The sequence below is a fragment of the Eupeodes corollae genome, chromosome 2, assembly GCF_945859685.1.
Source record: "Eupeodes corollae chromosome 2, idEupCoro1.1, whole genome shotgun sequence".
Classification (NCBI taxonomy): Eukaryota; Metazoa; Arthropoda; class Insecta; order Diptera; family Syrphidae; genus Eupeodes; species Eupeodes corollae.
The window spans coordinates 53,291,467-53,307,538 of NC_079148.1; the positions used below are offsets into that span (position 1 = coordinate 53,291,467).

General features: G+C 36.0%; 1 protein-coding gene across 3 annotated transcripts in view; it reads left to right on the forward strand.

The window, feature by feature from the left end:
* The window catches only part of LOC129945619 (teneurin-a), a 609,733-nt gene that overhangs the window by 473,588 nt on the left and 120,073 nt on the right, over positions 1-16,072 (forward strand). For all 3 annotated transcript variants that reach the window (XM_056055457.1, XM_056055458.1, XM_056055459.1), the window contains 3 exons: positions 7,894-9,168; positions 9,897-10,091; positions 10,339-10,548. In XM_056055457.1, the coding sequence (XP_055911432.1) occupies positions 7,894-9,168; positions 9,897-10,091; positions 10,339-10,548 (1,680 nt within the window). The remainder of the gene's footprint in view (positions 1-7,893; positions 9,169-9,896; positions 10,092-10,338; positions 10,549-16,072) is intronic.

Genomic DNA, 16,072 nt, shown 5'->3' on the forward strand with positions numbered 1-16,072 from the left:
GACTGTCATACCAGAGATCTGGGGTTCAACTACTGCCTGTGCCATCTAAAGTTTTTTTTCACGGGTACTTTCTCTTTGTAGGAATTGATGGATTCTCCAAAAGTATTTCTTGTCATGAAAAGGGCTTCCCGAAATTAGCCGTTCGGATTCGGCTTACGACCGCAGATTACCTCCATCCTTGATAACCGCACTCGTACACAGAAAACTTTGAGAGTTGTAAGTAACTCCCCCGTAGTTCTTAACGGACTGTTGCGCAACCTTATTTTTTTATTCAAAAATCCTTTTTTATCCGACTATTTCTTAAAAAGCATCAGGATTCAATAAAAAAATAAAATAAACTAGAAGTATAACAACAAAATTAACACCGCCTGAATGTCAACGCAGAATTTTGTGTGTTTCGTTGCTTTGTCTTTTTTTTTTATAATAAACACACACTCAAGGGGATATTACTACTCTTATTATGCAGAGGCACTGTGTGAGCACTAGGCAGAGGAGAGAGGGTTTAAAAGGAGATGTCGGTGCACATTGGTTTTAAATTCCTGAATATTGAAAAGACTAGGAAAGACAAAGTGTGGTAAGGCATTCCACATTCGCGAAGTACGGCTAAAGAACGAATCTCTGTACTTGACAGTACGACCGAAGATGGGCTCGAGGGTATACTGATGAGCATTCCCAGAAGCGCGAGTATTACGGTTGAACTTTTTAAGGGAAGGAATGCAACTGGCTATTTCACTAGAGCCTTAGCCGTTAAAATAACGGTAAAAAAGGGTCAAACAAGAGACCTTACGATGATGTTCAAGCGAAGTAAATGAACTAAGGATGATATTATCATCTATCAATTTAAATGCTCTACGTTCAATACTATCCAAGAGGCTTAGGTACGTTGCAGGAGCACCAGCCAAGAGATAGGAGTTAAACTCAAGAATTTCACGTATGTAAGTCTTGTAGATAACAGCCAGATGAGAAAATGTGAAACATTTCATGCATCGCCTAAGGAAACCCAAACACCTTGCGGCATTTTTGGCGACATCGCGTATATGATCATTCTACAAGATATGGTTGGTGACACATATACCCAGAATATCGAGGTGTTCAACTCATTGATGCAAGTACCATCCATGGATAATGGCAATAGGGGTATATCTCGCTTTAACGCTACAAGACAACATTGCGTTTTCTAAGCATTAAATTCCACGCGGTTTTTTAGTCCATATTGAACAATGGTGTTTAGGTCGGAGTTTAGTGAGCTTATATTTTGTCGTTGCAGTTCCACATCCGAAGAAGAACGAGTATGAAAATCTAAGAGTACTATCGTCAGTGAAACAATGTTTGGATAAGATGTTGCAGACAGAAGATCATTTATAAAAATGAGAAAGAGTGTTAGAGATAAAACAGAGCCCTGGGGAACACCAGCATTTATTTTATAGCTTTCAGACTTGAATATATGAAATACTACTTGTATTGAACGATCCGAAAGGTAATTACTTATCCAATGAAACAGGGATTCATGAAAACCGAAAGCACGTATTTTCGATAAGAGAGCCTGATGCCAAACCCTATCAAATTCTTTTGAAATATCAAGTGCAATAATCTTACTTCCTTCATAACGATGTAAAGATTTGCTCCACTGTACGTTGAGATGAACCATGATTTTACCCGTGGACCTATTGCTACGAAAGCCGTATTACCGGTCATTAAGAAGCTTTCGATCTTCAAGATATTTCTTGAGCTGATAATTAATCAACGTTTCCATGACCTTGGAAGGAAGGTTCGTAAGTGCAATCGGTCGGTTGTTAGAGGGTGAGGAAGATGCGAAGAATGAGAAAAATGCCGTTTTTCATCCGCTTGGAACGAGACCTGAGGAGTAAGACAGACGAAAAAGCTTACGAAGTGTTTTTGCCAGCGATGAAGAACACCTCTTAAAAACAGTAGCGGGGATACCATCCGGACCAGCGGATTTATGTGTGTTTAGATCTCTCAGGACTCTTGCCACATTACGAGTGCGAAAAAAGATTGGCCTCATAGAATCACTAACTCGCTCAAGTACAGGCGGAGTCATAACACTCACTGGAAGCGTAGAATTGGTGGCGAACTGCCCAGCAAAGAGATTAGCTTTCTCTAAAGAGCTAACAAAAAGAGTGTCATTAACAACGAGCGTAGGAACCGAAGAAGTGGAAGAATTCCTCATGTTTTTTACAAATGAACAAAAATGTTTACTGCCTTTAGGATATTGCAGTATTTTTTGCCGTAAATTTTGATCATGCAAAAATTTGGTCCGTCGAATATGGGCGTTGCAGGCTTTCCTGGCTTGTTTCTTTTTCCGGCTTTCCTCAGTACGGTTGGCTTCATAGCAACGGAAACTAACCTCTTTGGCCCTAATAACCTCTTTACAGCTCGCATCAAACCAAGCGTTTTCCTTGGGTCTGATACTTTTAACCCTGTTTGGTATAAAAGTTCTCAATCCCAGGAGAATTAAACTTGTGATCATATCAGTGCTGGCGTCAACGTCACTATCGAGGAAGCAAAGTGACCAGTTAAAGGTCCTGAAGTAATTATTGAGACCGTCCGAGTTGGTTTTCTCGTTTTGCCAAACGGTTCTCTTAGGAGCTCTTTCTTTAACTGAAAAGTTTTGACACGATTAATTAGCTGATATAACACAATGATCAGATGTGCCTATAGGAGATAAAACACTGACAGTGTACTTATCAGGGTAAGAGGTAAGAAACAAGTCAAGAGTGTTTTCTGCTCGACCTTCAACGTCCGATCTTCGGGTGGGCTCGTAGACAAGCTGAGTAAGGTGGTTCAACTCAGCTAAGATTTCTGCACACACTCCATCGGGTGTTGTCTGGCCTGAATGTTGAAGCCAATATAAATTGTGTGTACATTGAAATCGCCCGTAACAACGATTTTAGTGCGAAGATAGGACGAAACAATTCTTTGGATTGAATCAGACAAAGCATCAAATTCACGAGAAGTTGATACTCTGTCTAAATTTGGGCTTCGATAAAGGAAGCAGTAGTGAATGATTTGCTTATTCACGGAGAATTTAAACCACATATATTTAAAAAAGAAAATAGTGCAAAGACCATATTGTGGTAAGAGCTGATAAGGAACATCATTCCTAATACATATGGCGAGGCTACGGTGGGAAAAGAATATATACTTTTGTTAACAATGTGCAATCGAAATACTTTAGTAATTGATCTTCGAGAAATACCAATTAGCCCTTAGCCCACTTTCAAATGTACTTTCAACAATGGATATTCATCTTTAGCCGAACATTAAGAATGTGAAATGCTTTGCTCTACTCTGGTTTACCTCTCATTTTGATATTTCAAACTTTAACCGGTGTTTTTCTGTCTCTGTCCCTGACTTGTGTTTTAACTTTAAAGTTCGATATTCCTTAAAAGTCCAAAATGATATGAGGGACCTTACAAATTTCAACTTTCATTACTATTGCCAAAAGTCTGGAATGTGAAAGACCTATAAAAAAAGGCAAACTTCCGATTATTTTGAGATAAATCAAATGTTTTTTTATAAATTTATTTCCTTTTTCGAACCACTTTAACGACACTCAAAACCATATTATAAAAGTTATCCGAAAATTTAAGGGTGTTTACTATAATTTAATGGTTTTTCCTTATAAATAACCCCTTAAGATAGCTCTGAAAATTAAATTGTTAGCTTATGTCCTGGTAAGCTCCCCGACAAAAATATTTTTGTATATATATCAAATATAACCAATTAACTAATCAGACAACTTTACTCAGTCATAGACATTATTTAGAACATTCCTGGAATGAATCATGTGTGTTTTTATAGATATCCATGCTATACAAAAATCTGAACGCAACCAATCTAGAAGCCATATTATTATTAACTTAGGCGATAGAGATTTTAGGAAAATAAATCAAACTAAGAAAGGTAGGCAGAGTCTTTTCTATTTATGAGGCATATTTTGTGTAGACTAGAAAAAAAAAAAAACAAAAAACACACATAAGCATTCCATATCTTCATACCTCCACAGTATATACACATTTATATAGGTTCTTCATATACTTGTAGTCTCTGCTTCGCTTTATGAAAAGTCGCAACTTTAAAGGTTGTGTTGTGTTTTATACGGTCTTATCCAATTCTGTTGTTGTTTGTTATTTTTTGTGACTCCGAAAATTTCTGATAAACCACCCCCTTTTAGTAGAATGCCGTAGAAGGTAAGCTCCAATCTACCTCCAACACGACCCTCCCCACCACAAATTCTCCCTCCAAAAGTACTTCCGAGGGCACATACATATATTTTCAGTACTTTTTTTGTGTGATCCCCGCCATTGGCGGCGTGGCGCGGCGCGGCGCAGTGCCATACCCGCACAACGAACGTTGAAAAGTTTTTAGCCTTACAATCTATCAAAACCAATTTATTAATTTTTTTTTTACTTTGTGCCGCGAAACATTTCCTGTCTGGCGATGCAACATCCCCTCCTTATCTCCCAGTTCTCCCTTTCCATCTTCTCCATTTACCCGTTCTACCATTATTCTCTGGCAAAATGTTATTTTTCGCTGGAAAATTTCCTATACAAAGCTTGTTGGTGGCTGTATGAATATGGTGCTATGGCGGCATGGTGGGCTTATTGCAGAGGAAGGGTTGGTTGTCTTGTGTGTCTGTGCATACATAAAGCAAAACAGCCAACCCAAAAAAATCGACTCGACTCGACTGAGAAGACGAAGGAAACTCTAACCGCAATTACTTTACCATGCAGTTTAAACTTTTCCCATTAAAGTCAACTAATAGAACAAAAAATAAATAAATAAAATATTTATCTGCATGTGTATGTACAGTCTTGATATTCATAGTTATAGCATAACATAGGAAGGATATAGTGTGCATAAATATAAAGTATATGTTTGTCGTCGATGTATAAAGACAAAGTGCAAAAGGGATGTGTGTCTGTCACCCCAAACTAGCACTTAAAAAAGGAACACAAAAAAAACAAATTTTCTTACAACCCCCCATACTAACACTCTTCTTATTTTGTTGTTAAAAACAAAAACTTTCCCTTTGCTCGTTGTAGCATGATGATTTGTTTACCTTTTCTATTTACTTATTTATTTTTTGTTTCTTCTTGATATTGTCTGTTTTGATAGTGTCCTTGTGTCCAACGAAAGGGGTGTCTCTATCCAGGATCGAATTAGTCAGTTATAAACAGGCCCCAATTTTTATACTTCCAAAAATATGTATTCATCTATAAGAAAGTTACAGCTTTAACTGAATTTTTACATCCTGGACTCACCATGACAATTTCAAGTCCCAAAGCCACTTTGAAACCCTAAAAATTCAAGTTCTCAAAGTTAATGTTATGACTTTTACAAATTTTATTGCATTAGAAAGTGCGCCCCTGGGTTTTTTTGAAAACTTTTAAAAACAAATAATGAGGCATGTTTAAGTGGGTGGCAGTGATGGTGTTGCGCAAAGAAATGGACAAATATATACTTATTCCTTGTTTTTAAGTTAGAACCCTGCCTGGTGCCTCACCACCTCTACACCGCACTGACACTCTACGGTCTGTGCAATCCTTTTTCTAAGAAAGACATTCCTCATACTTTTTCCATTGAAGCAAGGGTCCGTTCAGTTGGACGGTTGTTCGGTCGCGTTGGTGGTCTTTGTTTGTATACAGTATAGTTGGTTTGTTATATGGTATGGTGTTACATTAAGAGCTTCCGCCCTCTCACCAAGCGCGATTATATTTCGCTTTAGTGGTTTGGCGTCCATTAAGGGCTAATATTGCTCCATGTTGGCTTGTCAAGGAGTCTCCGTCCCAATGATGGTTAATGTTTGTAAGAAGAAAACAAATCAACCGGAACAAGCCAAGAGCATTGAATGACATTCATGGCCGCATATTCATTGAGTGGTCGTTATATTAGTGCACACATGGGTTATGAAGACGGTGGTAGTGGTGGGGAACATAAATGACGATAGTGGGTAATGATGACTTGGCATAGAGGTCTCCCTTAAGAAATATCACTCGTGACATTGTTTGTATTGTGTCTTGTTGAGTATACGCCTTAAATTTAGTATGTTAACTATATATAGGAATGAGTATAGCAGCAAAACCATCGAACCCAACTAACCAAGCAGCAGTCAATGTCTATACATTAACATGTCTTCCTGTCCTTCCTGGTTCAATTATCGCAAGGATATCCTTTCGTATATATATTGATGATGTCGGTCTTCATTGTTGTCATAGATTTCTTGGTGTGGTATTGTCTTTCCTTGGCGTGCCCTTTTATTTGATTGGGGACTTTCAATTGCTATATATGTGTTTATGTAGGTTAAGTGTACGTATCAGCATTAATGAATGCGATGTTGCTTAATGTCGAAACTGTATACTCAATTGTGTTTAGTTCTAATCAATCCAATATCTGGGCGTAGAATAAATACGTAGTCATACTTACTTACATTATATAAATGTAGCGAACCACCGCCACGCCGTTGCTGCCACCGCAGCAACATGACAACTAAAGGATAAGGATATAAATTCTATAACAATTGACTAATCGAATATCTATTATCTTGATGCATGGAATTAGACGACGACAGACGTATTGATATAAAGTGGAATCTAGAGGCTGATGTTGAGCTTATATCAAATGGATATCATTCTATCTAAATAGGATAGGGTGATTTTGAAGTGGACTGAAATAGCACGAAACAAATAAAAAATAATAACAATTTGAAAAAGTTGCTAGACGTAAGAAATAACACGATGATTGTTCTTTATTCGTTCATTCATGTTACGTACAAAAGTTTTTGAATCAACAAGATAATTGTTTTATCCAATATTTTGCATAGTTTAAGTTTCAAACTCACATCAAAATTAATAATTTTGACCTTAACAAACTTTGAAAGATAGTCAGTAATTAAATTTTGAAATGTTTTCGGTCGAAATATTTGAGACACGAAAGCAATTTTTTAGAAACTTTTATTTTTATTTTTTTGCAAAGAAAGTGACATTAAATTTTCTTTATAGTTTAAAATTACATCGAAGGAAGGTAATATCACTGTTTCTTCGCTAAATATTCCACCTGGAAAATAGTATAAAATCTTATTTTTGGTTTGGTTGGTTGGTTGATATTTCTACTCGTTCTTCATTTACGGCCGTTGAAAAAGATATACGTAACGTACGATAGTGAAATTGTATTTTTAACTAAATTAAATCTTTTTCAAAACTGTCAACTGAGATTTATCTTCAAAGTTCGAGAATTTTCAAAACTATTAATTCAATAAATCGAACCAATATCTTTAAGAAAGTCACAATAAAATCGTTTGATGCAATTCAGTTTTCTTGTTCAAATTGAAGAGGATGGAAAGTCGCAAATATTTATTGTTCCTTATATTATTTACACTTATTCTAAATGTTTAATTTGATTTTGATAGTAATTCATGTTGAATACGTATTGGAAATTCTTTAATTGCTTTCAATTCTCTATAATTTTTTAAAATGCATGCATTTTTTAAAGTCTCCATAAATTTCATAAGTTAACATTAAATGTGTTATCATTTTCATGAAGAGCTTAAAGTGTTAAAAACTTTTTTATATTTTTCTTAAAACTCCCAATTTTCTTTGCCTCGTTATTGATTTCTGAAACTCAAAAATTGAATCGTTCAACTCTTGAATTCTATTTTTGGAAAAAACTAATTTAGCAAAAAATCCAACATTCTAACTAAATTCATGGGCATCAGCAACCTACAGCTACGTCGTTTTAATGAAAACGCTAAAAACGTCAAACAACACAACCATAAACTATTTTCAACCAATCTATTTGACATTATCTATAATTTATGTATTTTGATTGTCGTTCTAATTTTTGTTGTGTCTCTCTCTTTTTTTTCTTTTGCAGCTGTCAGCTCAATGAAACCAAACATGGATTCAGCAAATTGCATCCTAGTCCAAGATGTTAAATCCCAACCCCACGATCATCTCAACCAAGGTTCAACCGCTCTGCCAACCGAAGAATCGATATCGACGAGTACATCTGACCACAGTACGACTGGATACCAGGCCGGCGGAGGTGGTGGCATTGGCGTTGGTATTGGTGGCATCGGTACCGGTGCCAATGGTATTCAAAATCCATTGTCCTCCTCCCATCAGTTGCAATTGCAACTGCAACAACAGCAAGCGTCCCAACCCCAACAGACAAGTTCCAGCAGTATTCAACAGCAGCAACAACAGCAACAGACGCAGCATCTTCAGGACCAATCGTACACCAGTGCCCAACAGCAGCAACTCAAGTGGCCGCAAGTTGTCGAATTGAAAGACTTTAACGAGATGTACCATGCAAATATACCGCCATATCAATTCTGGAACTTAGAATTCCGTAACAAGCATCCGGCCTTTATTCGCTTCAACTTCACCCTGCCGTGGGGCGCAAATTTTGCAGTCTACAGCCGACGAAATGTGGCGCCAAGCGTGACGCAGTATGACTTTGTTGAATTTGTGAGAGGAGGTCGTTTGGATAGCCGACTACGACACAGACGAAGTGTGCATCAAATCCACCGTCCATCAGCTGCAGCAAATGGGTCCTCCTATGAGGTGCCTCTTAGATACTCTGATATATTGGCCGACACAAGAGACCAAAGCAATGATGAGGACGACGACGGCGACGATGATGACGATGATGAAGAATTGCTCCAGAACATCGGACTGGGCATCCGACGTCGCCCAACAAAGGTAGCAGCAGCAGTAGGAGCAGAGTCAGCTGAACGTGATGTAGACTTTGAGAATGTAGAAAATGTTGACGAGGATATCTCAACACCGTTGGACGGTGCCAAGCAACTGGCCGAAAAGCAACAACAAAGTCAACGTCAACAGCAACAGCAAAAGCAACGACAACGGCAGAGGCATGTGATTGGCAAACGTTCTTCTGGCGATGGTCTGCCGAATTTGGATATGGACACGATGATGGTGAATGTGTCGTTGCTGCAATATCTAGACACGGGTCTGTGGTTTATATCGGTCTACAATGATGAATTACTGGCGCACTCAGTGACACTGATTGTTGAGGAGGCGGAAGGCGTTAGTACCACTTGCCCCAACGATTGTTCCGGTCGTGGAAGTTGCTACTTGGGTAAATGCGATTGCATTGATGGCTACCAAGGAGCAGATTGTTCAAAGAGTGAGTTTATAAATTGCTCTCTTTGTATTATTATAATTATTATTTTAAGCAATAAATTTCACCAGGTAAACGTTTTATTATTGAAATTGAAATATTTTAAAAATGTATTAAAATGTTAATGTTATTTATACTTAATTTTTATATATATACTTGAACTCTACTTTTAGAGTCTTGTTGTTTGGCATCCAAATATAAAAATATTAATAATCAATGTTAAGCTTTTAATAACTTTTAAAAAGTATTTTATTTTCATAAACGTATCGTTCTAAATCCAAAATGAAGTAAACTTAGTTAGAAATTCGATACAATTAAAAAAATACGTATACGCCCAAGTGTACCACCGAAGAAAAATTGTCTTCTAGAATCAATTCATTAGACTTTAAGAGGTATAACGTTTCTTGTTTTTTAAATTCAACCATTTAAGTTGCCTTCAGTCAGCAAATTATCGTAAGCACTTCGGATGTTCATGTTTACGTGAAACCCATAGCTATTTATAAAATCCATAAATGGGTAAATATTCTACTGAATTCGCTTGTGTTAGAAAAATTGCCATTTTGTGCTAGTTTAAAAACGTAACTAAAATATACTGGTGAAATTTATTTGTATACATTTGAGTGTCCCCTGTGAATAACAGATGAAATATTTTTGTTTTATATTTTTGTCCTATTGTATTCCTCGTTTTATAACTACCTACTAACAAACAAAAAATTCAACTTATCCATATTTAGGTGTCTGCCCGGTTCTATGTTCGGCACATGGCCATTACGGTGGTGGAGTTTGCCATTGTGAGGAGGGTTGGAAAGGTGCTGAATGTGATATTCCCTTGGGTGAATGTGAAGTGCCCAATTGCTCGAGCCATGGACGTTGCATAGAAGGTGAATGTCATTGTGAACGTGGCTGGAAAGGACCGTTTTGTGATCAACGTGAGTATAATCCTTATCGTTCTTGTCGTTTTGTATATAGGTACCTACTTTTCTTCTTTTGTATACAGTAGAATTAATCCTTTCAATCTCAGACTATGTTTTTATATATACATTTATACATCTAGTACCTTGCTTTTGTATATATGTATGTATGTATGTATATATAAATACAAAACGTTGTACCTTATTCTTGCTTTGGTCTCTGGTGTGTTTCGTTACGAATCTTTGATGAAATTTCTATTTTCAGATGATTGTCTTGACCCAGCATGCTCTGGACATGGCACATGTGTAACCGGACAGTGCTATTGTAAAGCCGGATGGCAGGGCGAGGACTGCGGTACAATTGATCAGCAGGTTTATCAATGTTTGCCCGGATGCTCTGAGCATGGTACCTATGATTTGGAGACGGGAAAATGTGTATGTGAAAGGCATTGGACAGGACCTGATTGTTCACAAGGTAAGTTTTCTTTAACATTATATATGTACATCAATATGTACATCTTCGTACACCAGTACATAGAATGTCAATCTGTATAATCTAGGAAGGTTCATAGGTACTGATGGTACATACATATATCGAGAGTATAGAAGCCTAATAAGTATTTTCTATGAAAGTTTGTGTTCAGTTGAGTTATTCAATAGTTACTCCACAACTATATTGTGTATTTTATTTATTTAAATTAGTCATGAGTTGTAATTTGAGTACCTTATACTTACATGTAGTCAGGTGTACCTTTATACATTCTTCTATCTATAAGGGTCAATAATTTTAACTTTGACTGAGAAATCGTTTGGCATAAGAAAAATGTATTTATCAGTGTAAGTTGTCAGTTATAAGTCAATGGCGTACTAAAAGAGAATGATTCGTCCGTTTTATGATTCACATATTAAGAAAATCCAAGATATTGCATACATCGAATACCTACGATGTAATTGCTCTAATATAAAGTCTTTCAAAAATGCTCAAATTTTGAGAAACTTTTGCAAAAAAAACTTTTTATTTTCTTCCGTCGGAGTTAATTAAATTAATGTTGTCTAGCAGAATAATTATCTCAAAACTGGGCAACTCTTCTGGCAGAAAATTCGTTACTAGAGGGACACCGCAAGGTGGTGTTCTATCCCCTCTCCTCTGGAACCCAGTGGTGAATGAAATTCTAACTAGTCTGGATGCGGAGGGCTTTAGAGTAATAGCCTATGCGGACGACGTTGCTATAGCAGTTTCAGGAAGCATCTTAACACCTTAAAAGAACTCTTACAAAATGCCTTAGACAGACTAATAATTTGGGCTGATCGGTATGGACTGGGTGTTAACCCACGCAAAACCATTTTAGTCTTATTTTCGAGGAGATATAAAATTCCATTTGTCAACCCTTCCTATACTAAAGGAATCCCATTAAATTCTCAGATGAGGCTAAATACCTTGGTCTTGTCTTAGGTAAAAACTAAATTGGAAACTCAACGTACAGGAAAGAGTCAAAAAAGCTACTGTAGCTCTAATTTCTTGCAAAAAAGCTATTGGTAATAAATGGGGTTTACAACCCAGAATCACGTATTGGCTATACACATCGGTAATCAGACCGATTCTAATGTACGGGGTGGCAGTATGGTGGTCTGTTTTAAAGAAAGCTATAAACCAGGATAAATTAAATAAAGCCCAACGTTCAGCTTGCGGATTGCTTCGCACGAACCCGTCTGCGGCACTGGACACCTTGCTCTACCTAACACCTCTCGACATATTTAGCAAAAAAAATAGCTGCAAGCTCTGCTATTCGCCTCAAAGCTTCTTGGCAGTGGACTAAAAACAAAATTGGACACTCCGTAATTCTTAGGTATTTAGAATCAATTCCAAAGCACACAGACTAAACCATCCCCAACTACGACTCGACAGAAACTTCCAGATTTGTATACCTCCCAGATCATTCTAGGAGGATAGCACATTCCTGGAAGATGGGTCGATCCATTTTCATCCAATGGTTCAAAAACAAAAGAAAGTGTTGGTGGAGGTGTAAACTCTGAACGATTGAATCTTGTCCTGGCAGAAAACGTGATATAATCATCTGATATCCGTATTTTCTCAGACAGTCAGGCTGCTATCAAATCTCTGGACTCTGTCTCTACAAATTTATAACAGTACATAACCATCGATCATTTCTAAGGGAGATGGCACAACAGTTTATTATTCACCTTTGCTGGGTGCCGGGCCATAGAGACATTCCAGGTTATTGTTAGGCAGATGAACCCGCCAGGAACGGAACAGTGCAGCCCATCCTGCCACGTTAGGCACATACTGGCATACCAATCTACTACTACTTGTAAACTGTTGCTAATTCAAGACGCTGAGAGGAGGACAGGTACCAGATGGAACAACATCACCACGTGCCAGGTCACAAAAAACATCTGGCCAACACTGGATTTAATACGTTCAAGGTGCTTGCTATCTCTAAGCAGATCGTATATAAGCTCGATAATAGGTGTCATAACCGGACACTCTATAATAGGAAAGCAAGCTACGTGACTAGGCGTATTCTCAAATGACTTTTGCAGAAGCTGTATGGACGAGGATGAGGACGAAGCAGTTCTTCATATTCTCTGTACATGTCCTGCTCTGGCTTGAAAACGCAAGAATTACCTAAGAGAATTCTTCTAAACCGATCTAAACGATCTAAATCATAAAGGACTCAAACTGGTTCCATTGAGCTTAGGAGGAAGCCTCAAAATTCCTGTGGTATAACAATGGGCCATTGAACTGGCCTAAGTGTGCCCGTTTCCATCGTGGACAGCCTCTTTAACCTTACCATACGGTCGTATTTGATATTCAGTTAATTTGAACAAATGGTTTAAAAATGTAAGTTGAAAAATTATTTCTTGACATAGGTACATAGAAAGACGTTAAAATAAAAGTCTGTATACACCAGAGTGAACTAAGAACGAATGTTGGGAATAAAAGCAAAACTATTTCCATTTAAAATAAATAAAGGATGACAATTCTTTTTAAAAAAACTTCAAAATGACAGAGAATACTTAAAACCTAAAATATTCATATATTAAATCGAAATTTCTTTGTGAATTTCAAGTCTTAACTGTTAGACTCATTTTCCTGTAGTTTAAAACCCAATAATTTTCTTTCGAGTCCTAGAAAGTGACAATCTCAAACAAAAAAAAAAATTTAAAGTCACAGCATTTTGAAATGCTTAAACACAACAAAATCAATTAGTTTAAGTTTTTTCTAAAAATTAATATCAATTTTCGAGCATTTTTAAAGTATACGTTTTTCAAACAGCATAATCAGAATTATTTAGAAAATGGATCTAAATTTAGAAATCAAACATACAAAAATATTAATTTAGAAATTAATCATCGTTTTAAAAAAACAGTAAGCACCTCCACCCTGCTCCAAATTCCAAATTAGGTTTCTTATTTAAAGTTGCAAATCATACAAAAATGCACCCCATTTGTAGTTTACCTCCCGAACTTTTTCAGAGGCTTTACCTGGGTAGGTTTGTATGATTTAAGTTAACTTGTTGCTAATAAATTCTTGTCATTTAGTCTTTCTAAAATAATTAACTTTTATATTTATTCCATTATACAAATGGTTCGGTAAATCTAATCATTTATAAAAGAAAATAATAAAATGGGCACAATAAATTTTATTAATAATCTATTTATGAATACAATTATGCCCTGCGTTGTTTAAATATTATTGAATTCCCATTAACCTAAATTAATATTTGGTTTTCTATACGAGTTAAAAGTATTATAATTTACGGGTTGATTTACTTTGTGAGAGAAAAAAACTTTTTGTTTACACGTTTAAAAAAAACTCCAATAAATAACAAGGGAAGTTCTTTGAAATATGTATGTGTTGTGTATATCCTAAGGACATATTTCAAATGCATCAAGCTCCCTACGCCCTTTACAAATATTAATCTATTGCTTTGTTAAGTCCTTTAATTTATTATTGCTTGTATTTGAACACATAACGGTAGATAACGTTAATAAAACAATTAAAAACATTTTGTATTATAAACTTCTGACAAAATCTATAAAAAGAATAGCTTAGGTGTACATCTATACGAATATTTTGCTCCCTCATTAAATTTATAAAAGGTAAATCGAGGTAGAGCACAGTTTATATAATTTCACTTCAGTGTTCAGTCGCTACCAATCAGCAAAGTCTAAGCCACCAACAACATTAAATAAAACCAAAAAATCTGTTCCAGAAAAATGAATGCCCTCAGACGAATGCCTCCACACACGCTCCAACTCCCCGACCTATTTAGATTAAAGCCTTTATGAATTATTTAAGCTTTTACCGTCAACCTGGGAATACGTAGTACACGAGCGACTTTGATGGGAAGGAGTAATGTGTGTTGCGAGGTGGTTTATGAGTTTCAAACGAAGTGCTCGTTCTTTCATAAATATATATGTATGTATGAATGTACAAGTACATTGTACAAGAAGTTGTATATACATATATATAGCTTTAACGATGAAAGTATATATATTTTTTTATTATTAGTATAAAGGGAAATGTGTTGCATTTACACTTCACCTCCCTGACAACCTTCGTTTGGATGCTGCCCATTAAAATATCTCTCGTTCATTCTACAGGAAACTTTCAACCTAACCTTGAACATTTTAACCCATTACGCCAAATGGATGTGTTATAAATGCGAAATGAAATATTACATTATTTCTTTTGCCCTCTGCCCTCATTCCCCATCAGTTGATCTCAAGGATAAAGCATAGTATACCAACCAATTCATAGCAAGGAGTATAGGGATACGTAGAAGCAGTATGGCACGGGTTATACTAAGTAAGCGGTGTACGATGATGATTATGAGTGGAATATGACTTGAAGGAGCGAAACCGAAAACTCGCTGTACCGTCGACATCGTCGTCGCTGTTTTGTATGTATATATATGAATATGTATGTATGGATGTACCATCAGTACCTACTCGAAGACTCCCTTTATGATTATTATTATTTTTATTATTATTATGATTTTCGTTTTGGCGCCACGGACAACATCGCATAGTTGAAACATGAACAGAACATTGATATGTACTACAATTTTGCGGCAAATTTATTTCTATTTTTTTTTTGTATTTTAATATACCTTTACCTATCTCCTTACATACATATATACATATATATATAAGCTTTTACTTCATACATATTTTCATGGGTATATCTAAAATACCGAAAAGATGTTATACCTATGAGTTCTAGGGAATTATTTTTGAGAAACATGAAGGATTATAATGCGAGGTCATGTTGTTTAAATCATGAATGCCTTTATTTTGTTAAGCTATAAGAGTTCGAGTACGTTAAGCTTTTTAGAATTATTATAACCGCACGAAGAAAAATATTTCAGGTGCATTTGCTTTGAAATTTCAATAATATAGCTATGGTGGGGATTAAAACTTTTCAGCTTTGATGATTAAAGAGTTTAAATAATTTTACTGAGGTGTAATGGGGTGATTTTATTATAGCAGAGCCGATGATAGATAGGGAACTTTAAAAAGAAATTCAAATAAATAGATAAACAGGTCGTGGTAACGACCTTCATTCTATAGCAAAGAGAAAATTTATTTGTAAAAATTGAATTGAATCGTAACCGTGCATAATCAAATACGGAATTAATTTCAAGAGATGTGTATTGAAACAGCCTAACAGCTTTCCATTTTCTTCCAAGAAAAAAATTTCTTTTCCGTGGAACTAATCATACATACCATCAAAGCATAGGTAGATAAAACTTAATGCTTTCTTGCTTTGCTAGATTAAATTGATTTTACTGAGTGCTTTTGATGGGGCATAGTTCAGCTTTTTCTTATTAATGGTTTGAAATTGCAACTTGAAAAATTAAGCTGTTATGAAAATCTTTATTTTTTTTGCATACAAATAAACTCCACCAGTTTATGAGGCACATCAACCGCAAATGTTTAATGTCACAATGACACATGTTTGTTTGTTTGTT